This window comes from Streptopelia decaocto, assembly GCF_964273445.1.
Source record: "Streptopelia decaocto genome assembly, chromosome: 9".
In the NCBI taxonomy this organism is placed as follows: domain Eukaryota; kingdom Metazoa; phylum Chordata; class Aves; order Columbiformes; family Columbidae; genus Streptopelia; species Streptopelia decaocto.
Window position 1 is genome coordinate 14,202,058 of NC_138664.1, and position 25,087 is coordinate 14,227,144.

The 25,087-nt window shown below is 36.6% G+C and overlaps 1 protein-coding gene across 2 annotated transcripts in view; it reads left to right on the forward strand.

The window, feature by feature from the left end:
• Positions 1 to 25,087, forward strand: part of CGNL1 (cingulin like 1) — a 56,064-nt gene that overhangs the window by 11,031 nt on the left and 19,946 nt on the right. For both annotated transcript variants that reach the window (XM_082060818.1, XM_082060819.1), the window contains exons 2-10: positions 664 to 2,260; positions 2,787 to 2,881; positions 3,821 to 3,914; positions 4,939 to 5,040; positions 5,740 to 5,888; positions 6,401 to 6,536; positions 7,835 to 8,047; positions 22,643 to 22,849; positions 23,149 to 23,253. In XM_082060818.1, coding sequence (XP_081916944.1) covers positions 683 to 2,260; positions 2,787 to 2,881; positions 3,821 to 3,914; positions 4,939 to 5,040; positions 5,740 to 5,888; positions 6,401 to 6,536; positions 7,835 to 8,047; positions 22,643 to 22,849; positions 23,149 to 23,253 — 2,679 coding nt within the window. In that variant the 5' untranslated portion in view covers positions 664 to 682. The remainder of the gene's footprint in view (positions 1 to 663; positions 2,261 to 2,786; positions 2,882 to 3,820; positions 3,915 to 4,938; positions 5,041 to 5,739; positions 5,889 to 6,400; positions 6,537 to 7,834; positions 8,048 to 22,642; positions 22,850 to 23,148; positions 23,254 to 25,087) is intronic.

A 25,087-nucleotide genomic window follows, 5' to 3' on the forward strand; every position in this document is an offset into this window, starting at 1 on the left:
CCAGGAGATACTTGATTGAAAATTACTCTTTTGATGAAATTTCAAATAAAATAACTTACCTGGGGAATACAGTGAATATACTCCAATGATATCTGTAAAACTTAATGAGTTACCTACTGGAGTGAATTTGCTTTGTTTGTGCCTGACTGTGTTTCCTGGATCTTTAACTCTGTGTTCTTTTGGACTTGTTCTAAAACTGCCTGGTTGTGTTTTGCTCTCCTGAGCTTATGTTTAAATGTTAATATGGCTGATACTAACTGCTGGCTATAAAATGATCACTGATTTGTGAAGGATACAGTCTTTTAGTAAACATAATGGAGACACCCAAAATAAAAGCTGCTTGGATTCAAAAATTGTACTAGAATTGCTTATAATTAAAGTAACTAGATTCCAAAGCAACTAACACCATCTCTGTGGGTGAGCTTAACCACTGTTATTTCTTAACATTTGCAGTCATAAAATAACATTACATTGATTAAGAATCGGTCATTTGTCTTTGTATCACAATGTATTCACTTTAGGTTTCGTATCGCTTGTATATTTATTTATCTGCATATTACTGTTAGTCTTCATAGTCATACTGAATGGTAGAATAAAGTAATTAATGAAATAATCTAAAGTATTTAAAACAATTACTTTTTTTGTAATTTTTCTTCTATTCAGCTATAATCCTCTGATAATCATGGAGCCATATTTTGCTGGTTTTAAGCACTTGCAGCAGGACTATGAAGTCACTCTTGAACTCGCAAGTGAGGAGACTCAAAAAACTAGAAATGCACAAAATTCTAGGATGGGGTCTTATGGTGTCAGTATTAGAGTCCAAGGAATTGATGGACATCCATACATAATACTAAACAATACAGAAGGATGTTTGTCAGAAAATCATCCTCCTTCTGGAAAAGAACAGCAGGCCATTTCTCAGACTGCAAGCAAGCCAGCCACCGATTCCAATATTGCTTGTAAGTTGGAGGACAAAAACAGTGAATGCACAAAGTTTCCTGGAACACAGCACATGCAACCCTGTATGCTTAAAAGCCTGAAGATAACCAACCTAGATGAAAAGGAAAATACAATATCAGAGGTTAAAGATGGAGCAATGAAATCATCTAATTTGTTGAACTTTCAAAGACATCCTGAACTGTTACAGCCTTATGATCCTGAAAAAAATAACTTGAACTTGGATAATTACCAATCTTCTCTGTGCAGTAAATCTAAATCTTTGGCAGATGAAGATAAAACTGAAGCAAAGCCTTGGGTTTCCTCACCTCAAGTAGTATCTCTACAGAAAACAAATACTTATCTTGCAGAGCCAGCCAAAGCAAATTCAGAAAAGATATATTTGACCAGGTCAGTAGAAGACCAAAACAGGCAGCTCTTGGATTGTCCCAGTAGCACAAACAGCCCCAATGAAGGGTGTGTTTCAGAATCGTTTTCATCTGCAGGAGGATCCCAGTGTATTAGTCCCACTGCTTATCCAGAGACAAGAAAACCTCGGCCAGATGTTCTTCCCTTCCGCAGGCAGGATTCAGCTGGGCCAGTACTGGATGACTCACGAAGATCATCGTCCTCATCAGCTACTCCCACTTCTGCAAATTCCTTATACAGATTTTTACTTGATGACCAGGAATATGCCATCTATGCAGACAATGTTAATAGGCATGAAAACAGAAGATATATCCCATTTTTGCCTGGAACTGGTCGTGATATTGACACTGGTTCACTTCCAGGAGTAGATCAGCTAATTGAAAAGTTTGATAAGAAAGTTGATAAGAGAGGTAGGTCAGGAAAAAGGAACCGAATTCATCCAGATGATCGTAAAAGATCACGAAGCGTTGATAGTGCCTTGTCATTAGGGAATGATGTAAATTCAGATTATCTAGGTGAATTCAGTAAAAGCTTGGGCAAGTCAACAGAGCACTTGCTGAAACCATCTAAAGTCTGCCTTCACAAGCAGTTATCCAGAGATGAAAAGTCACATTCCAAAGAGATGAAGATTTCTGCTCGAAATATTGGAAAACTGCAAATGCCTGATAAAGACACTCAGAACAGTAATTTCAATTCTTTGCAATACCATAAACAAAATGGAGCTGATACCGAGAGCTTTATGTTTAGGTCATCTACGCTCCCAGGACAGAGTAAGAAAGAGGAAGTTAAAACAGTAACCTCTACTTTATTGTTGCCAAACCGAATCACAATTCCACCTGATTCCGGAGCCAAGAAAATTTCTGTAAAAACATTTTCATCTGTCCCTAATATACAGGTAATTTTGAATTTACTCTTGAAGTTGTATTTTGCAGTCAAGTGTACTATAACTGTCCTATTGTTAAGTGCATATTTTTTTGCTTCTTGTTACAATAAACTCCCATTACACAGTACTTCGTACAATGAGATAGCAGAATTGTTCTGGAGAAATGTAAATACAGAAATTATTTCTGTAGTTGCAGGTACATGGCTTGTAAAACAGCTTACTCTTGTGTGAGTGAAGGAAGATGTTGGGGCCAGTGAAGATTATTGTAGATGATGTTATGATGATTTGTAAGCATAAATGCATAAAAGTAGAACGCTGAGATGTATGTAACTCCATACAAAATTATATTTCCTTTCTTTTGGTATGGAGTATGCTTTTTTCTTGCAGTAAGCCGAAACTCCAGTGGATCTTTGTGAACTTTAGGTGCACAGTACATTATTTTTTTCATAATAGAAAAGAACGGAGAACTTCTAGCGTACAGGTTGTATTTACAGCCCTCTTAGGATTATTTTTTTGATGTTTTGTCTTGTCCTTTTAGGCAACTCCTGATCTCTTAAAAGGCCAGCAAGATCTTGCACAGCAAACAAATGAAGAGACTGCTAAACAGATACTTTACAATTACCTTAAGGAAGGGTTAGTAAACATATTTAACTTTTGGAGAGGAGTCTGTATTTTCTCAATGTTTATTTTCTATTACATTTAAAATGTGAAACTGAAAATCAAAGCTATAAGTAAATTAAATGTCTGTTTCATAATTCTGTATTGCAGCTGTGTCCTTTAAGTCATTATAGGATCTCAAAACACACAGGCAATCTGGACTTTTAGAAAGTATTGTACAGGATTTGATGATCTGTACCTGAAATTTGTGAATCAGAATATGTTTGTCTATTAAATACTTCTGGAGTTAAACTTCAAGTGATGTGGAGGTTCATGAAGAATTCAAATCATACCTAATGGGAGTTTAAGCTTGTAGATATTTTTAAACAACAACAAAGAAGTGTTATCTCGTGATAACTTCGACAGAAGCTTTCTTGTTGCTGTGCATTTAATCCTTTATCCACCTGTAAATCTTTTACTTGTTATTTTCTAATGATAACTTATTGAAAGATTAAGGATAAATGAATGAACATAGACATTATGCCATTATGCACTTAAATTTCTTTGCATTCCTGATGTAGCAGGTTCTGGGAGCTGCTGAAGTGTTACTTATGGTGCAGTAGTTAGGACTTGAGAAACCTAGTACTAATTACTTCTAATTTCAGCATACTTAAATAATATACATGCTGAATACCTGTCTTTCCACAGCTATTGTCTTGTATAAGAGAGTAGCAGTTAAAGAGTTCAGTGATTTTTTTTTTTTCTTCTTTTTAGAAAACATTTGGAGTATGAATTTTTAACAGCTTCTCTTTAAAGGGTTTAATGAAATCATAGTTAAGATAATTTCAGACTAGTTCATATTAGATTTTTTTAATGGTAATGATTTTCAGTAGTTCAGACACTGAATTTGTTTTGATGTTATCAAAATAGTACCTTTGATCATATCGTTGCTTACTTGTACTGTCTGTATTTTAGAAGTGCTGATAATGATGATGCAACAAAAAGGAAAGTCAACTTGGTTTTTGAGAAAATCCAGACTTTAAAGTCAAGAGCTGCTGGAAAGACACAGGTAAGTAATTTCTTAAGTTGTTTTGGCTTGTTTCATAGTGATGCAGTATTCGAACAGGACTTCAAAAATTTTAATCCCCTCACTAACTTCAATTAGACTATTCTTATAAACATTCCACTAGTATAGCTTAATTTTAATCATGCACTGAGCTGACTTATGAGAAATCTATTGGTTAACAATCGAAAAGCAATGTAACGGCATCTACCATGAAAGCTTCTACATTTTAGAAGGAAAGAAATGCAAACTTAACGTGAACATCAAAAGGTTGTTGGATTGAAGAAAAAGCTGTCATAAATATCTTTAAAAAATAATGGTGGAGCATCTTCTCATTGTAGTGATGTAAACAGATATCTAAGTGGAGAGAGTATTTTAATTTGTAATTTAGAAAAGCAGTAATCTAGGATATTACTTTAAAGCCGTATTACAATAATAGCATTTGACAGTCTGCCTACTGAAAAGTTTTTGTTTCCTGTTATGCGGTGTACTGTTTTTTCAGTTCTAAAGCAAAGTGAAGAAATGCCCAGTCGTTTCACTGATGGCATAAGAAGGATTAAATGCTTGCTTTTGAGGATTATTTTATCCTGGGCTATAATTAGTCAAAACAAAAATATTAAACACATTTTAACACATTACCAAAAAACGGTGTGTAAAAATCTGTTGCGACATATGAGCATGAATCCCTTTTATGTCCATTTTGTGTAACTGGTGATATCTCATGCAAGTTTGGCCCCAAGCACTCATGATTTAATTCATATGTGACCTAATTTGAATTTTTGTTTAGGTGTGTATTTTCTGTATTATTGACAACATGCCTTGAGCAATTACTAACATATTTATGAAAATCAAATCATGATTCCTTCAAAAATTTTAGCTCGGCTTGACATGTACGAAGAGGCCCTGGTGAGCTGAGGCAGTTGATGCTACACTTCACTAGCCTTGCTTGTATCTTTACTTTAGATTTTAAAAAATAATTGTCAAAGAACATCTTGGCTTTGTGTGAATCAACATCTCTGCTTAATTGTAGGTTTCAGATTCTTCAGCTGAAGTAAAAGCATTGGTGGATCAAAAAGCAGAACTTGAAAGGAAAGTGGAAGAATTAGAGAAAAAACTGGATCTAGAAATGAGGGTATGGCATTTTGTTATTATAAGGCTTTTGACTTACTTAGAAAATTATATTTGAAATAAGTCACAACTAATCAGTCAGCTGAATCTTTTTTTTTGCTATGTATTTTTTTTTAATCCAGATATACCTGTACTTTTACAGAAGACTTTTGATTTGAAGTGTATTTGCTCATAGCGTGGTATTTGAAGAGGAGCTTGGAGCAGTGAATAAAAATGTTAGGCACATGCACATAAAATTTCTTAGGTATTTGCAGGGTTAAATGTTAATCCATTGACTGCAGTGAGACAGACATGGACTGAGAGACAAACTGTATTTCTTATGTAGCTGCAGTTTATTAATTATAGCATTATTTTTGTAGTGCCAAATTCCAAGTAATTAAGTACAGCTATGCTCTGAAGACATGAGAAGGACAGCTTGGCTTCATTCTGTTTGCATTTTGAGTCTGTGATAAGAATCAATATACTTGAAACTGATTAGATAGTACTGAGACTTCATTTCTCACTTTTCTAATAAAAATCAAAAAGCAGTGCTTTGTATGCTTTAATAAACATTCCAAGATTTTAATATTCATAAATTAATAAGCACCTCTACAAATGAAAAATATTAAAGTCTTGAAATGTCTTCTTTCATATAATAAAAAAGCCTTTTATTTATTTATACTTAGTCTATTATTTTAATTAACTTTTGGTGTACAAAATTCAGAATCAGCAGAATTCCAAAGAGGAAAGAGATGCTACCCGAGCAAGTCTGAAAGATCTTCAGTTGCAACTTGATGAAAGTATATGTGAAAAAGAAGCCTTAAAAAAGCAACTGGAAGAAAGCGAGAAGGAACTCAGGCAAAACCTAGAGGAGTGAGTTAATCCTAGAAAAGTTATTAAATACAATTTGTACCTTTTCTTAAACCTTTCAGATTAAAAGTACCTGTGTGTTTAGAATGTGTTAATGGAATCAGACAGGCTGACGTTTGTTATTGCAGGAAATGTTCCTATCATTTTAAAAAGGCATGTTTTTAGCATATCTGGAAGGAAAAGAAAGATTCTTTCAATTTATAGTCTTCCTCTTAGTGTGAATTGTTTTTAATATTTCATGGTCATAATATGTAACTTCAGGTTTCTAAAATATGGAAACGCTTGAGTGCTTTAGTCAAAAATATAGTACCAGGATTAAAATAAAATGCACTAAATGCACTAAAATATCTACTTAAGAGTTCTCATTTTTGCCCCTCTGACATTTCCTTTTTCTGCCTCATATCCCGTTCCCTTATGGGGAACATGGGAATAGATACTTCTATCTTTTTAGTACTTGAAAGAACAAATTAGTATTTCTACAAATTAAAAAATCCTGTCTGATTTTTCCTGATGAGGCTTTTTCAAGTGAAGATGGAACAGGAACAACACCAGACTGAGATCAGAGATCTTCAAGACCAGCTCTCTGAGATGCATGATGAACTGGATAATGCAAAACATACTGAAGAAGGAGAGAAAGAGGTTCTGATTGAGGTTAGTTATAAAGTACCAGAAGTACTATGAAGAAAAACAAAACACGAACACCCCAAAACAACAACAGAAAAACAACAAACACCCCCCCCCCCTCAGGAATATTAAAGATGTTTGTGTGCAAGACATGCTGAGTAGAATAGCCTTGTCTGTGTAGGTGAGATTTGATTACTCCCTTAAATTACTGTCTTAAATCTCAGGCACTGCAGTTTTAAAGTTGTACATAAGCAGGGGAATATCTGGAATGATGGTGATAGTACTGAAAAACATTACCTATGAAGAACAGCTTTAATCTGAATGGAGAAGTGAGGCAAGAGTCAAAAGCACATCTTAAATAATGTTATAAAGGAGATAGCGACCATTTTTTTCTATGTTGTGTGAGGATGAAGTAAGAAATAAGAGACCTAGCTGCAGAGATTTAAAGTAGGTATTGGTAAACATTTTCTGTCAGTATAGATAACTAAATAGTGGAACATGGCTATCTGGGATGATACTAGAATCCTGTTCATTGTAGCCTTTTAAGGACAGGATAGATGAGGTGTGTAAGGAATGGTTTAGGTTGCTAATCCTTCTTCAGTGCAGGGGAAGTTTATAATATTTTTGAAAGTGCAGTCGTTCACAGCTTGAGAAATACCAATTAGGTAATTCTTGAAGCTGTACATTTTTGATTGTTGCTGTTATTTTATTCTGAGTTTGTATACATGCATGTGTGTATTTATTCTTCAGATTTACTGACTACCCACTTCCTTCCCAGCAATATGGAGAGGGGGAATGACTTCTAGGGGGAACATGTTGGGAGGAAGAAGTGTGTAAAGGCATGGACTCAGTTGGGAAGCACTTGTTTTGTCTTCAGCACTTTCAGAAGCAACTCTTTTTATTCTTTCCAGCAGAAAAGACAACAAGAAATTATAATTGGGTTCACTTCTCTTGAAGTGTGGGAGCAAAGGTTTTTCTTTGTTCTTATCTATTTCTTTGCTACAGAAGGTAGGACTGAGGGAGTTGTTAAATTGCAACCTTAGTTTGACTCCTGCTTTATTTACATACAGTGTAAGATATGCCATCAAAATATTTTCATAGTTTTGCAGGTTCAGATATGTTGACTCATATAAAACGTGTACTTCCGATAATCTTAGGGTTTAGTAAATTTTTAGCTTCCTATGTAAGCTGCAAAAAATACATCAATCATATAAAATGAAGTTGGCCTTGGGGAGCTTCTATTAGATGCTTTCCTTCTCTGAAACACAAACAGAATATCCATTGGAGCTATTTGTCATGCAGTTGTGTTTAATTTTGTTCTTTAGGAGCTGATGCAAATGAAACAGGATCTGCAAGAAGTATTAATAGCCAAAGATCAACAAGAAGAGATTTTGAGAAAAAGAGAGAGAGAGCTTACAGCTTTAAAAGGAGCACTAAAAGAAGAAGTATCTAGCCATGACATGGAGATGGATAAACTTAAAGAGCAACATGATAAAGAACTGCTTGATCTACAACAGAGACTGGAGAAAGCAACAAAGGTGAAATTAGTGATTACAGTTAAGCTCTACAGGGAAAAATCATACCTTGCTCGGATGTCCCATACTAGATGCTTTCAGATACTAATATTTTCTTAGCAAAATAAATAGGTAAAGATTTGGGCTAGGAGATTCTTAGCTGCTGAGAATGAACTTTGTTTCATGTAGTTATATAATGTTTTGATTGTTTGTCACAGCTGCAGTTGTGGCCCTTTCTTCAATCGGTTATTTACTACATTTGCTTCGTTGCAGACTTTGAGAAGGAATAGATGGGAGTATAGTACAGAGCACTATTTACTTGTCTTGGGTTAGATGGAATCACTGGAACCCTGAGGATGTCCCAACGAGTGCCAGTGTGTTTTGCCAGTGATGCTGTTGAAATTACAGTTTTGGAGCTTCTAGCAGTTCTTTGCAGTTCTCTGCAGCCCACTGTTCCTGCCTTCAGCTCCTTGTGTCATGTCCCTGGTTACATTGTCCCACCTTGTCTCTTCAACTACTTAATAGTAGGGTTTTTTGTTTTATTCTGTGTCCTTTTCATTTATTGCGCTTATCTTGTTTACTGAATGGTTAAATGAATGCCAGCACAAGGGAGACAGCAGGGAGTTGGTGTCTGGAAGGAGACAGGAGGAAAACAAAACTGAAGGAGTTGCCTTGTCCAGCATCAGCAGGATTTTTTTCTCAGGGGGAGAATAGGAACAGTATTCAGAGGTGCATATTTGTTAATATCTTCCAAAGGTATTCTTTGTGAAGCTATCTTTGCAGAGACAGCAGTTAGGAAAGTATTGAAAATTTTCTTTCTTTTTTTTTTTTTTTTTGTAAGGGAACAGTTTTTAGAAATTTTTGAGGTTTTTTTTACAATGACAGTTATTTGTGTCCCTTCCCTCATTTTGTTTCTGTCATACGTTTGAGAAAATTTCTGAAGGCAAGTTGTGCTCTACCAATGTAAGTCAAATTGTAGGCCGAGTTTTATACTTAGAAATGTCATGCTAATTTATATCTTTTAGCTACACCTCACTGGTATTAGGTGAGTTGCAGTTATCTTACTGGTTGTGGCCAAAAACATAATGTGGAACTGAATTAAAATCAAGTTTGAAACTTGAAAGAAGTTTTCAAAACTTTGTATGCTTTATTAGGAAAGTAGGAGCACATATGGAAGGTGCTGGATAGATATTGTATGTCTGAATTCTGATAAAGAGTATTCTTTTAAAGGATTGTTCTTAAATGTGCAATTTTCTTCAGGGTTTAGAAAAATTTACACACACTGATTTTTTTATGCAGTGTAGGACTTCTACTTGAGATTGTTTGGCTTTGCCTAAATGTGTTGTTTCTCTTTGTTTACATCATCATGAAGATATTCGACTCATCTGAGCTGCTTGAACTGAATTCATTTTTTCCTTTGAGAGAAAAGTAGAACATTTAAATTATGATTTTTTATTATACAGTAATTGTAGTGACAGCTTAACCTCAGTGAACCATCTTTCAAAGTTACTGCATGGTAATTTACCGTATTTCAATTATGGAACTGTAATTACAACTGACAAGAAATGAAAGAGTAGTCTGTTTGGCATAACAATGACACAGTCTGGGAAATGGCTCTATGACTGGGTTGTTGTGGCTTAGAGATAGTATAAATAGCATTTATTTACTTGCATGACATAGTCTATCTGATAGTAAATTTAATAAGATTTTCAAAAGTTAAATTTAATTAATTAATGTTACTCTAAGCACCAGTCCTGATTTTACTCCAAGCAATTTTCATTGGTTTTATTGTCAATAAAACTTATATCATGCTTAACTGGGAGGTGTCGGGGGTTTTTTATCTTATTAGTGTTATTACCCTTAATGATTTTTCGAAGCCCAGCATTATCTCTGTGCTTGCTGGCTGAGATTAGTTGTTAAGTTTGATATATCATCTATGAGGAAAGTATAATCAGTCTCTGCAGGGAGTTAGATGAGTGATCTGCTGTGGTCTTACATATGTTTTTAATTATTGGTCTTACAATTAATATGGAATACCCAACAGTGTGTGTGAAAATCATGTTTTATATAGCTGAAGCTGCTTGACCTGTTAAATTATTTTTTTTATTATTACAAGCTGGAAAGATTTCTATTGGATGGTGGGATACAAGAAATTTACATCAAAGATCAGTGGAAAGGGCCATTCTGTTGCATTTTATGAGGAAAATAGGTGTGTAAGTGCTGCAATAGTAGCGTATCATACAGAAAATAGGGATACTGATATTTGATAGATCAGGATATACTGGAGTCTGTATGTAAAAGGTTATTAATTCTTGTGTTGCTTCTATATCATTCAAATTGGTGCACTGAATAAAAATGTTTTGTGATGTGTATTAGACTGAAAAGGAAGTTTATTGAGGGAGAAGGGAAGTAGGTTTTGTGCCAATGTTAAATCAACAGTTTTTCAGCTGTTGGAAACATCAGATAGGTTGGCAAGTAATGTACAGTGCATTTAATCTGTATGGTTAGAATGCCACATAGATCAGTTTTGAAATCACATTTAAAACATATTCAGGGTTATCTGATTGGAGAACAGAGCGGGGTTGTCATGTGCGATTCTGTTCTGATGCTCACTAATGTGATTGTAGGTTGGTTTTGGGTTTTGAGGTTTTTTTTTTAATTAGACGTTGTTCTAGAAAGTCATGGATATTAAAATTTTAATTTTCTTTGTTACAGTTTACCTTTTAAACTCATTTTTGTGGTATGACTTTTGCTTGTGGTGATCTTGAGATGGCTGTGATTGTTCTTAACGTCATTGATTGTTTATTAAGACTAAGATTGGACTATTTCCATGTAACAACAGTAAAAGTTTTACTCTTCTATAACATACCGCTGTGGGGTAATAATTGCCTTTAATTTAATAATAATTTTTTTTAATGATGTATTTCTATTTAAAGAATTATTTCTCCTTTACCACAAGTGCTAGAGCAGAAATGAGTGTGAGTCCCCTCCTGGTTTTAATGTAGTACAAAAAACTATATTATTTAATCCAACCCTACAACACAACAGGCCAGAATTATTCTACTTAACCATAAGTGCTCTGTCACTGTAGATGAAGTGCCACTGTTTCAGCAAAATTTGGAAATAGCTTTTGGAACGTAATACTGTAGGTAAAAGGTTGTAGCAAATTGCAACTACTACTGTTCAAATTCCACTGAAATTGTGTCAGCTTGGGAGTGCAGCAGCAAACTGCACAGCACTGTCAAATATATGTATGTTTTGAGAAGCAGTCTGCACAAATAATGTTCAGAAAAAGCTGCCATCGGCACATTATGAAGACTTTTATCTAAGCCTGACCTTGACTGATCTATTCAGAGTTCATCGTATACTTCTGACCTTGCATTCAAACTGATAAAACAGACATTTAGAGTTCAGAAGTTGATTCACTTATCAATGCATTCAAGAATTCAATCAAGCTTGTCATCACATGAGCTCTAACTGATATGTATGTGCTAAGACATGGTATTATGGAAGAGAATGAGGAATTTTACCAGAGCAAGTGGTAGGAACAGCAGAAGACAGTGGTTAACTTCTGCACATGTTAAGAACTAAAAGTGTACTTCTTTAAAATAAGAAAATAATATTAAATTTTGAGCACTCAACCTTATTCATCCAGGACTATTTCAGTTAGTTTGGGTTAGAAAGGGGAGCTGTTTGCTTGTGGATTTTTTTTGTTTCTGAAAGTTGGGAAGAGCCTGTGCAGTGAGATAGTTTAATGGCATCAGGAGGACCTCTAGTCCTTATCAGGGAAGATGGTATATGTAAGTTCAGGTGGTTTGTCATGTGAAAGTATATGCTTATGTATGTGTGTGAAGCGTTTGACTGTGTAAGTGCAGTTGGTGGAGTACAGTATGAACACAGAACTAGTTAATATTTTACTCTAGTCTTTGCAACAACTTTTGACTTTGAAAAAAGTGTTACTGTAGGTCAATCTGAGTATGTCATGATACATAGCTAAGAAGATAATATGGCATTGATAGAGCTACTGGTTGTGAGGTTAATACTTTCCTGGCGCTGGATTTTATAACTGTAAATTTTAGGTCATGTCTGTACTTGGGAATTTTGTTTAATACAGTCTGTGTAAAAAAGGAGGTGCATTCTCGGTTTCAAAATGTAGGGATTTAAATCTTTCATTACATCTCATAAGTAAAAACCTAAATAGTTTTGGAAATAATATTAGGGATGTGGTACCTTTTAGATCAGTGAAAATGGCCTTGCAAGTAAAAAAGTCTTCTCTAAACTCTCACAAGTGAATAATTTTTAACCAGTTAGTAGAATGGCTCTAGCTGAAATGGAACAAAAGACAGTCTGACCTGCTTGTGTATTTGAGCACTTGTTTACTGAATAATCTCTTGAAGTACAGTTGAGGATTTAGGTTTGTTGCAGCATACCTCACTAAGAGATAAAAACACACTAACCCTTTTAATAGGTAACTAATGACAGTTAACTTCCAGAGGCATAGCCATGTATTAAAGTAGGCTTGGCCTCAGTTGAGATGCTGGAAACAATTAATATAATCAGTGTAAGGTCAAAAAGTAGTAAGTAAAGCCATTCAGGCCTCTTAGTCTCTTTTGCAGAAGCTTGGGATTTTTTGCTTGTTTGGGGTTTCGATAGGGCAGGGTTGGTAGCCTAACACTTCATTTTGCTTTTAAGGAGTTTTCACATTCCTTTTTTAGAGATATGAGATTGTTTTATCCATCCTATCCAATGTTACTGTGTTATTCATCCCAGGACTTCCAACTACTTTAAGAAGTAGTGTTGAGTTTAGAAGAATTGCCTAAAGGTAACACAGTGGGGAAAAATACCGGAACTACAACCAGAGCTACAAAGAGAAATAAAGACCTGTTATTTACGTTCATGAGCTTTAAAAACTAGATGACTATGCCTGAATAATACTGGTTTCAGAGGCTCTCTTTACTGAAGAGCTAATAAGGATTACAATTAAAGGGCTGTCCCTATGCTGAGATCAGTATGTCTATGTCTCTTTACCTTGGGTGTCAGTCTTTGGTTGTAGGTTGGTTTTGTTTTTTTTCTTTCTTTGGAATTCACCTGCATGTTACCTAAGGAAATCAGTGTTTAGTTGTTTTATTTAAACCTGATTTGTTTATATACAAAAAGGAGACAAAAACAAATAGAAAGGGATTTGATATCTCCATCAGTGCTACTTCCTCAGGAACATCTGAGGGAGCTGGGTAGATCTGAATCCCTGAAGCCACATGAAACTTCTTACACGTAGTTCAAGAAGTTAAACTAGTCCAGTATCAGCCTAAAAAGGTGGCCCATGAGACTTTAAAGTTGGTTTCAGCAGACAATATTTTCCTTGATACCTTAAGTATTCCACACCAGGTACAGAATGAGGTGAGGAGCCACACCATTCCCTTTTCTTTCCAAAGATTTTGGAATTTTGCCATTTACTTTGATTCCACAAGTATGAATATAGAAAGAATATTTGAAATTCTGTTCTATATATTAAAAAACCCTTTTATTTGTGCTCTAGCTCATTTTGAATGGAGATGTATTCTTTAAATTTGTACTTCAAGTATGGCAATTAAAGGACAGATGGTTGAAATCAATTTTACTCAGTTGAACTTGATTCTGAAAGGAAATGTAAAGGCTGTTAGAAAAATTGGCTGAGTTATGCTTAACAAAAATGCAATCTAGCCAAAATTTAACAATCCTAATAAGCTGTGCATGAGATATTTAGCTTCCCGTCACTTTAGTCTTCCTGTATTTTGTAAAAGGACTCTAAAGGTCCTGTGCCGTGCAGTCACTGCCAAAGGGGAATTTCACCAACTGAAACACTGAAGTCAGCCAAAGCCATTTTTTAATGATTAGTTACACAACCACTCTCATGTCCTTGCCAGTGTTGAGGGTGTGGTAAAAAAAGGTGTGGAGCCACAGAACATTTTCTGCATTCCTATTCAAGAAGTTTTTTGCTGTATTCAGGTTGAAATAGAATATTTGCATCTCAAGAACACTGTGTGTTCTGTCCAGTTTCTCTGGCTTTACACAATAATGGGTGGTGGGAAGGATTTTGATGCCTTTTATTCTAACTGAGCTTCATCTCGAATTCTTTAAATCTGTTCACTGCTTGCACCAAATTTGAAAGTGGAATAATATATAAATATATTTGCTTTACCAAGATTTCTGCAACAAAGGAGTTGGAACAGTATTTATTCCTTACTTATATTTGGTGTTGACTAATTTTAATATATTTTAAAATATTTTTGGACACAGACACAAGTATATACAAGTACTTACACCCAAACTTTATTAAATTCATTCCTTGTTAGGCAAAAATACCTGGAAGGAGCAGGTTGAGAAGTGAGGGAATTGCATTTCACTACTGAAGTTCTCTTGTGAAGATTAACTTCCTTAGGCCCAAAGCTGAAAACTAAATTCTGCATGCATATGAACTCCAGTGGCTGTGGCTATGTGGGCTCAGATAAGCAGACCTATGCTAAGTAAAACTTTATAAATCAGGTATACTGGGAAAGTAATGGAACGGCTTGTCCTTGGTGCCATCTCAAGGCATATCAAGGATAAGAGGGTTATTAGGGGCAGTCAGCATGGCTTTACTAAGGGTAAGTCATGCTTGACCAACCTCATAGCCTTTTATGAGAATGTAACAGGGTGGATGGTGGCAGACCGGTGGCTGTGGTCTACCTTGACTTCAGCAAAGCGTTTGACACAGTCTCCCGTAGCATCCTAGTTGCTGAGTTGAGGAGGTGTGGTCTGGACAACAGAGTAGTGAGGTGGATTGCAAACTGGCTTAAGGAGAGAAGCCAGAGAGTGGTAGTCAATGGTGCGGAGTCTAGTTGGAGGCCAGTATCTAGTGGAGTGCCTCAGGGGTCAGTACTAGGGCCAATTTTATTCAATATATTCATTAACGATTTAGACGAGGGAATTGAGTGTACTATCAGCAAGTTTGCTGATGACACTAAGCTGGGAGGAGTGGCTGACACGCCAGAAGGCTGTGCTGCCATCCAGCGGGATCTGGACAGACTGGAGAGTTGGGTGGGGAATAACCTAATGAAATTTAACAAGGGCAAGTGTAGAGTCCTGCATCTGGGCAGGAACAACCCCAGGTTCCAGTATAGGTTGGGAGATTACATATTAGAGAGCAGTCTAGGGCAAAGGGACCTGGGGGTCCTGGTGGACAACAGGATGACCATGAGCCAGCACTGTGCCCTTGTGGCCAGGAAGGCCAATGGCATCCTGGGGTGTATTAGAAGGGGGGTGATTAGTAGATCGAGAGAGGTCCTCCTTCCCCTCTACTCCGCCCTGGTGAGACCCCATCTGGAGTATTGTGTCCAGTTCTGGGCCCCTCAGTTCCAAAGGACAGGGAACTGCTGGAGAGAGTCCAGCATAGGGCGACAAAGATGATTAAGGGAGTGGAGCACCTCCCTTATGAAGAAAGGCTGAGGGAGCTGGGTCTCTTTAGTTTGGAGAAGACTAAGGGGGGACCTTATTAATGTCTATAAGTATATAAAAGGTGAGTGCCATGAGGATGGATCCAGGCTCTTCTCGGTGGCAAACAATGATAGGACAAGGGGTAATGGGATCAAGCTGGAACACAAGAGCTTCCACTTAAATTTGAGAAGAATCTTCTTCTCAGTGAGGGTGACGGAGCACTGGAACAGGCTGCCCAGGGGGGTTGTGGAGTCTCCTTCTGTGCAGATATTCAAAACCCACCTGGACATGTTCCTGTGTGACCTCATCTAGGCGTTCCTGCTCTGGCAGGGGGATTGGACTAGATGATCTTCTGAGGTCCCTTCCAATCCCAAACATACTGTGATACTGTGATATACATACCAAATCAAAGAGTGCACATCTATATGTGCATGCATTCTCTTTTTTCTGATCCATCTGTTGTGACAAAAATAGCTTTGTACTCTGACACCATGTTAGATTATTTCATTTATAACTTTTTCAGACTTTGTTCTGTTCCTGCACCCAGTACACACTATTATAAACTTCTGAAGAAAGAATTATATCGATTATTTCACAAACTTTAGTTTCTTTTCTCAGAACAGCTGCAAACTCATGACTAATGTTACTCCCCATATTAAGTATAGGAAAGTAAGGGGTAGAGACATTACTGTCAGAAGGATCCATTAGTGTGGATGTTCAAATTGAGTTGCCTAGGTTAACAATGTTAACCATTATATAGTCCTTGATATATTCAGGGTACTATTTTTGCTGACTTCATTTGCAACTGTGCACTCAAGACTTTGGAAACCAACCCCTAGTTAATCAAATCAAGCACCAAGGAAATGGAGGAGCATGCAGTTACTGATCACCACGGGACAGTTTTGGTCAAGTGTGCCTCAGGAGCTCTTTGGTAGAGACAAGAATGGAGTCTAGATCTCTAGGGCTGTATTTGGGTCCCTCAGCTGTGAAACTATCCTCTCTCTTACTGCCTCACTTAATTTCTGCAGCACTCCTTTATTTCTGCAGCAGCGGCCTCTTTCACTGTAAACTCTTGACTTGTTTTCAAGCTTTAACTGCCAATGCTTTCAGCTTCAGAATTAAAACATATGAGAACTATTAAAAAAATTCAGTGGTTATTGACTGTCATAGATTATTTTCCTCCATGTTTGTTCTGTTTTTGTGGTCAGAAACTGATGTTTTGCAGTGGACCTTTCTTTTAGCTTTTGATAACTTGTTTTATTCATGGTGGTCCACTGCTGGGCTAATAAGTAAAGCTACTGCATGTGCAGTATGGTACAGTGATCATGTCAGAATGCAGAAGCTTATCTTCAAGAAGTCACAGAGGACATTTTATTGTGGGACCTCATCATTATAGCTATAGGTTTTTTTCCTTCTAGACAGGCATCTTTTTCCTTTTTTTCAAGTTTTTTCAGAAATTTGCAACCCACTTCCAGCTTCTTTCACCTAATTTCTGTAGCTTAAGTTTGCTGATAAGGCTTGCTCAGTCTTAAATCATGAGTTTAAACATGAAAAAATATGTCTTGTATTCAAAAATAATAAACGGGAAGAAGCTATGAGTGTGCTTAAGAAGTCTGCAAGGATGTGGGTATTAAGAGGAGGAGGATATTATTCCTTCACAGATTGAAGAGGTGGAAGTCTGAATGTGAAACAGGTTAAATGGAGGGAATAGAAGGCACTGAATGCCTTGGAAGACAGTGATGGCAGAAAGATTAGGAAGGAGGGTCAAAGCAAATGCAGGCGAACAAAGAGAACAAGGAAAATGCTATAGGATTTTTACCTTACATAAATATAATTCCATAATACAATATAGTAAAAAGTTGTTTTACAAAAACATGTTGCCACAACTGAAAGTGAAAAGAAATAAGCATGTTCTATAGGTCATGGGGAAGAAACTGCACTCTTGGAATTGAGATATATTAAGATCCAAAGAGCCCACTTCAGTGCTTGATACATGGGGTTTTTTCCCCATATTTTGGGGAGTTTGTGGGGTTTTTTTGTTGTTTGGTTGGTTGGTTTGTTTCGTTTGGATTTTTGTGTGGCAAATATATCTGGATATACAGTATTTCATTCCAGCTTTTGTCTTGAAGAACCTTGTTTAACCAATTAAGTGCTATGTATGTGTTTACATACATAATCTCATTTCAACTCTTGGAAGAGGCTGATCCACAATTCTGTGAACTAAAGGTCATGTTATAGTAACAGCATGTTTGTTTATGTTTCATATTCAACTTAAATCATTACGTTGTGACCTTTACGCGGTTCTATTACTATAGGTTAAATATATGTAAACTTAGTTTAAATTATTGCTGAAGCTTTATCAATGTCCCCAAATATTAAATGTAGCAATAGAAAGGATTTATGAATGGGTGCCAACAGTAGTAATGAATTGATGTAGTGTCATTAAGCCTTAAGGACCTTATGGTAACTCAAACTGCTTATGTACAGCACCATTACAAAGAAGTCATATGTGGACTAAAGGTTATAGATCCACAGCACAATCTGTACATGTGAGTTTTCCCTGTCTGGCTTTTTCCTCCTCATTTGTACTTTAATGCCCTTTAGTGTTGATTTATCCCCCTGCTTTCATCCTCGTCACTCTAACCCACTCTAACTCCAATGTCTTTGCAAACAGTTTTCAACTCCTTTTTTGAATGTGTGAGCCAGTCACTGAATTTTAAATGGAAACTATGCTTTCTTGCTCATTTAGACAGAACCAAAAAGATTAGGATTATAGAATCATAGAATAGTTTGAGTAGGAAGGCACCTCCAAAGGTCATCTAGTCCAACCCCCCTACAATGAGCAGGGACATCTTCAACTAGACCAGGTTGCTCAGAGCCCCACACAGTTAGCAAATACCATCTGTTGTATGGTTTAAACTATGTTGTTGCCACTTTCGGTTTTAGCCTATGAAGTGCAATAACTGGTATTCAAAATTTATCAGTGTGCATAGTAATTTCTCTGTCATGTCAGTGCACAGGTTTTCATATCTTCTACTGGCATGTTTTATTAGGGGAATTTTATGCAGAATATAGTGGGCCATCTCTAACGGCAGAGTGGTAAATTTAACGTATGGTCTCTACATGACTAATATTGCCCTCTAGTTGCCTAGGGCTGGTTGAGTACACCACCTCTGTGGTAGAGTTCCATAGTCAAAGGACGCAACAATCTATTTCTGCTTCAGCAGCGTCCATGTATGATTTGATAGCTGCTGGCCTGAACCTTATATAACTGTTCAATATATGGATGAGGATCTCTCTCCGCTGGGTTCTACCCTAATGGTGTTGCTACAAGGTCTGTCAAAACTACATTTCAGTGCTTGTTTCCTTTGCATATCCTTTCTAAAGATACCCAGGCTCTTTTCTATCATGTTCATCTGTCCCAAGAGAAGACCTGGAGGGGAGGTAGAAGGTGTCATGGGGTGCCAGATAAGACTAACAGTGGAGAATAGGAGAAGGGAAGAGTTGTGGGCTTTTTTGATATCCTAACTTTCTGTGGCAATATTCTACAGGGTATGGCATGTATTGCCAAGAGCTGTTATAATCCAGAAGATTCATTTATGCCGGTATGCATGCTCTGCATGCAGTTCTCATTACACTGGGGACAAATGAATATAGGCTTTTTTTATATCTAAACTCAGCTGTGTAATCTGACTCTATTTGAGAAGCAATGCTATGCGTGCATTTTCTACTCAAAGAACATCAAAATTGAATTTGTGTGGTTTGACTTTGCTTAAATTTCACTATTAAATTGAAGATACTCATGTATGTTTTTTTCCTGAATGATATCCTGAAGGTGATCTTCCATGCTTTATGTGTGTAGTACAATTGTGCAACGTAAACTGATAGGTTAGATACTCCTGTGTTTCTGTTCAGTCTTATCTGAAACAAGCTGAAAACATGTTGAAACAGTAGTGTACAGTGAAATGCCCGTTAGGAAGAAAATGTCTCTTACTCTCCCCAGAAGATAGATAAATGCCCACTCCAACTACAACACAGGAAAACTCCCCATATATACTGAGTGTTTTCTTACCATCTTTAAAAAGTGTGTGCGTGTATATATTTATTGTTGGTATTTTTGAAGACATACTCCTTGCAGGTGAAAGAGAAGGAGTTTCGTACTTAATATGTGAGATAATTTGATTGGCAACAGTTTGTTCGTGTGAAGGTGTAACCCTTGTGATGATGCCAGGGTCATTAGAGACCTGTGGAGGTCTGCTGGATTGAGCGTTAGTCACTCAGGCAGCTGGAACTTTAGGCAGGTTTACTTATATACCCAATTTATTTCCAAAATTTTAAATTAGGTCCATAAAGATAATACTTGCAACTTGCCATTTATATTTCTCTACCTTTTATAGGTGTTTACGTAACATGTTGCTAACTTGTTGAAATACATAGTGAAAAGGAGAGAGAATACCAGTTTAGTCTAACTTTTGTGGCTAGAACAGGATCCTAAGATACATAGAGCAAAAGGCAGGCTGGACCAGATCTCTAGATATGGCTACATCACTGTAGACTGAACTCAATTTTGAACCTGTTAGGTTAAATACATACATATGTATTTATGTGTATGTTTAAGTATGTAGATCTGGGGATTTTGTTTGTTTGCTTTTGTGTGTGTGTGCATGTACTTCTAAGTAAATAATTCTTCCTGTGTTGGGAAAGTAGAACAAACCACGGTAGATGAGGTAGCGGAATCTTCAGGTACAGTGTGTCTTGGCTGCAGTCGTCTCCCACTGTGCAGCCCTGCGTAGGCGGTTGGATGAAAAAGAACAGACAAATCAACATTCCTTTTTCCCTGAACTCCCCGGCATGCCTCAGCTGCTTTCACTCAGCTCCAGAAAGGGGAAATGAGACAAAAAGGAGCCACTGGTGGAGTGCTTGCTAATTAGTAAAACTTTGCTGTATGCAAAAAGCAAAAATTAAAGGAATATAGAAATGCTATTGATATTTAAGTATGTGGGAACATAAAGCATCAACAGAGATTTATTTCAGAGCTTTTAACTAGTCATGTACTTAGAAGAACAAGTTTTTTCAGTATTTTCAAAAACTTGTCAGCCTACTTCAGCTGCCAGTTTTTGTATAATAAGTTCATTGACCCTGTAGACAGTATGAGTGTTTTCTGAGTTACCGCTTTATCAAACTAATTTGCATGATTTAAAGCTGTTGCTTGCTAGAAAACAATCTAGTGAGGGCGCACTTAGTAAACAGCCTTTTATATCAATTTCCTTATTCTTTTTGGGGGATGGGAAGGAAAAAATTAGGAGCTACAATCAAAAATAGCATAACTGAAAAGTGATTTTCTTGCTTTTGTGAAATATTTTACAGCCTAGTTTCTTACCAAATTACTCCGTAGGATTTCTTTTTTTTTTTTCAGCCAGATAAACACAATTTTGTATGAAAAAATATTATGCTTCAGTAATTAATGTGTAATTACCTATTGTCACCAGATAATGTAGAGGCCAAAGGTACAAATAGATTAAAAAAGGATTAGAGAAATTAATGGATGATACATTCATGGAGGAAAAACAGTGAGAGCTGTTTGTGTGTGATGAGGAAAGGCTCACCCTATAGTTGTTCTTCCTCTTTTTGTCCATAAACATCATCTGTGGCCACTGGAGAGAATACTGGTCTAGGTTGACTCGTATGTCTGTTCTGGTGTCCTTACTATTGTTTAGGGTCTTAATGTAGGAGGCAGTGGGCATACACATGAGAAACAGGTCTCTGCACAGAGTGTTACTTTGTGTCGGACTCTGAATGCCCAAGAGCAGTGACGACAAATGATGTCTTGGATTCGTTTATGATTTTTTTGGAGGGGATTCTCACTGGGAAGTGTCAGTGAAGAGCAAATATTAAATTCTTCCAGGACTTTACTCCATGAAATTAAATGTTTACAAGTACATACTTTGTCTACCAGTGTAGGTCAGGGGTGTCAAACTCATTTTTGCTGGGGGGCACATTGGCCTTGCAGTTGCCTTCAAAGGCCTGAATGTAATTTTAGGACTGGATAAATGTAACTACTCCTACATTTATGCATAAATGTAACTACTCTTATATTTCATACAATCATACTGGTGTAGATAGTATAACAATATAGACACATACTCTCACTCATGGTTTCCATAATAAATGGTAGCGTGTTTTAGGGAAGGTAAGTGGTGAGACTGTGATGATTAGCTCTGAGAAGTTGCATGCTGTAGCCAGTTGCCCTGCCAAAATAATAAAATCCATCAGCAGATGTGGTAAATTGTGATGAGCAGTTTATTATAATTTGTCTTTGTGCTGTATATTGGTAGGAATTTCTGAAAAACTACACAGTGTATCTTTTTGAATATGAGTTGAACTCAGTAGCTAAACTCCTTCCATCCTCAGGCGGTAACTGAAAACGAAGCAGAACCTCTGAGTAAGTCTAGCCCCAGGGGTGGGCTGTGTGATCTGCTCTCTTGTGCTGGCACAGCTCTCCATGAGACTGTGGTTGGAAACAAATTGGGGCTTTTTTCCCAGTAGCACCTTCCCCCCGCACTCGCTTCTTTGTTTGTTTGTTTCTTGGTGTCAAGATCTCTTTATGTGTGTGTGAATATATATTACAGCTGATAGTGTTCCCTAAGTTGATTTACTCTGCAGCTCCACGAATAGTTGCATGGATGTAAATTACGTTAGTGCTTGGAAGAAACAGTGGGATGAGAGCCTAAATTTTATGCTGCTGTGGAAGACATTCTTCATCAATATGTTCTTCCTTAAAAGTCCGTATGGCTTTTGATGTCCATTAAGTTTTTTAGATTACTTGGAATTACCTAACAGTGGGATTTGGTAATGAAAATATTTTAGGGCAATAAAGAGCAAGTTGTTAGTGAAAATATGTGACAGCAGGCATGAGACTGTTCAGGTGTTGTATGTTACTTTACCATGTAGGTATGCCTGGGAAAAATAAAATGCTCCTTGTCCTCCCACAGTAATATGAATAATAAAAATAAATGTTTGTAATGCATACAGGGTTTAGTTTAAATTGTTTGTTGTTATTTTAATGTTTAATCCTAGCTATATTTGCTGTGGTACCATGTGAAAGTTCTGTTGGAAAACAGCACCAATTATTATTTTTTTAAGCATGGCATGATTTATTTTCACTAGAGTGCTGCTGTCCTTGCCAGTGAAAGAAACGCTGCACAAGAGGTGCAAAACAGTATAGCAAATCAAGTCAAGGAGCTGACTGAGGAAAACGAACTGTTGAAGAGAACAGTTGATGAGCTAGAGAGTAAAATTGAAGAGCTGCACAAACAAATTGGTAATATGAAAGAAGAAGAAAATTCAGTGAAGGAAAAAATGAAGAGATATGAGGTAAGTGAAGAAAACCAGCCCCTTTAAGTAGTCTCCCTCCTATTTGCAAAGCATGCATAGTAGAGCACAAACTGACAAAGAGGAGAATGGCAAGGCTGAGCAAAGCCAGCAGGTTTTCAAAAAGCAAGATGCAGTTTGCTGATGTGGATGGGAAAGATTTCCCCAGTGGAAAAGCAAGTCATAGCTTGGAACAGGGGACATCAGTGATAGGCCAAAGTGAACGTTGCTTCATAGCAGTTTACTTGTCGGATTAAAGGTCTTGCCACTGTTTTTGAAGGTATCAAATTGTGTCATTGCAGGAAGAGAAGCAAGAATTAGAACAAGCTTTGAAACATGCTGAGAAGGAGGCAAAAGAATTGGTAGTGTTAAAAAGCTCTTTGGAAAGCCAAGTAGAAGATATGCAGGTAAGAACAACAGCAATTTGGGACATTTAAATTTTAAATTTTCAGTTTGTTTACCTGAGTCACCATTGCTTTCTGCAGAGTAACGTCTCATTCTTTTTAAAGTACACTTTGATTTAAAGTCCATCGCACAGCATCATCTAATTAAAATACTTCTCTTGCTGAAGCTTTTTGTTTGCTTTAGTTTGTTGTCTTCCATGGATGTACCAACATTTCAGAGAGGTGAATTGCAAAATAAACTGCCTAAGTTTTTATAAATCTAGTTTAATATTTTTGAATGATCATTCAACTTCAATTTTGTGTAGGTATTTATATGTGAAAGAATAAAAATCTGGCACATGAATATAAATAAAAATAGTGGTAGTAGACAAATATCCAGAAATAAGGTTTTTATTGTTTACAAGCCTATCTTATTTGCAAGCATTTCATGGAACTGGTACATTTCATCACAAAGCCAGAAAAAACACATGTCACTAGGACTTGCAGCCTCTTAAACTGTGTATGAAGTTGTCTTTCCACCTTGCTCCTTAGTATACTCAGTATCCAGGAAAGGTTATGATTTCTCTCAGATTAACCCAGAAATTAATCATGTGGAGAATGCATCTACTTCAGAGTGGTGGAGAGGGATGTTGGCAATATTGTGTTTGAGTAAAAATTCAGATACGTTTGGTGAGGACATTAATGTGTATAAATGTTAAAACTCTTCTTATTGACATCATATCCTGTATTGGAAAAAGTTGCAAACCTAATCTTTCCTCTTTGTAATTCGTCATTTACTTATACTGAATAAGCACCTGTTTCTACAGTATCAGATAGTTTAGAATTCTCTTAGTTTTGCTTCTAGAAGCAAAGTTTTCAGGTGACTCTATCAACCAAGTCATACTCAAAAGTGAGGTACACGTACATTGTCACCACCCCTTTTAAATTGAACAGATGTTTTCCCTTGTTGTCTTCAACACAAATTTTACGTTACTGTTCTGAAAATCTGAAAATGAAACTTGTCCATAAGTGAGTTATTAACCAAGGGAAGTTTGTATTAACCAGCATGTTCTTATGGTTCAGCTGATTATGGTAAAAGCCAAGTACAGGATGCCACAATATAACTCAAAGGAGAAAAATCTGGATTTCAATCTGTTATCTCAGTCTGCTACATATCTGAAAACTGAGGTGATCCACTGCTTGCATCAAGCCCCTATTATTATTTTTTTAAAATATTGTAATTATTCATACCTGTTATTACTTTGGAAATTGCCCTAGTTAGTAGATGAAATTTCTTTTCATATTAGTGATTGATTGATTGTTTGTTTGTTTGGTGTTTTGGTTTGTGTGAGGGTGTCTGTTTGTTTGTGGTTTGGGGGATTTTTGTTGTGGTTTGTTTGTTTGTTTTCATTGGTAACTGCAGTAAAGAGCGTGACCAAATTTGCTCTGATGTTTGCTTCTCCTTTCAGCACACTGGAAATGCAGAACAGCATCCTGCTGGCACCATTATTCTGCCACAATGTGTTTCACTGACATGTGTCTGCACAGTTTGTTTCTCAAGGATGTGTAAACAAACAGTAAAGTTAAATGATCTGTGAAAGGCTGAAGGAAGGGGGTGCACCTGGGGTTTTTATAACCTGTTCAAATATGGCAGATTAGCAGGGTCCCAAGATTTTTGCAGCTTTTAGAACCAAAGTGCTAAAATTGTGCCTTTTCAAGGTTCTTGAAATCCTTCGGTGTCAGCTAAACCAATTCTGGAGTAGAATTAGGTTTTACAAAACAACATCTATTAGCCCCCAGCATGTTTCAGGGTTATGTATATACTTCTGAGGCATCCACCATAACTCCTGGTTATCAG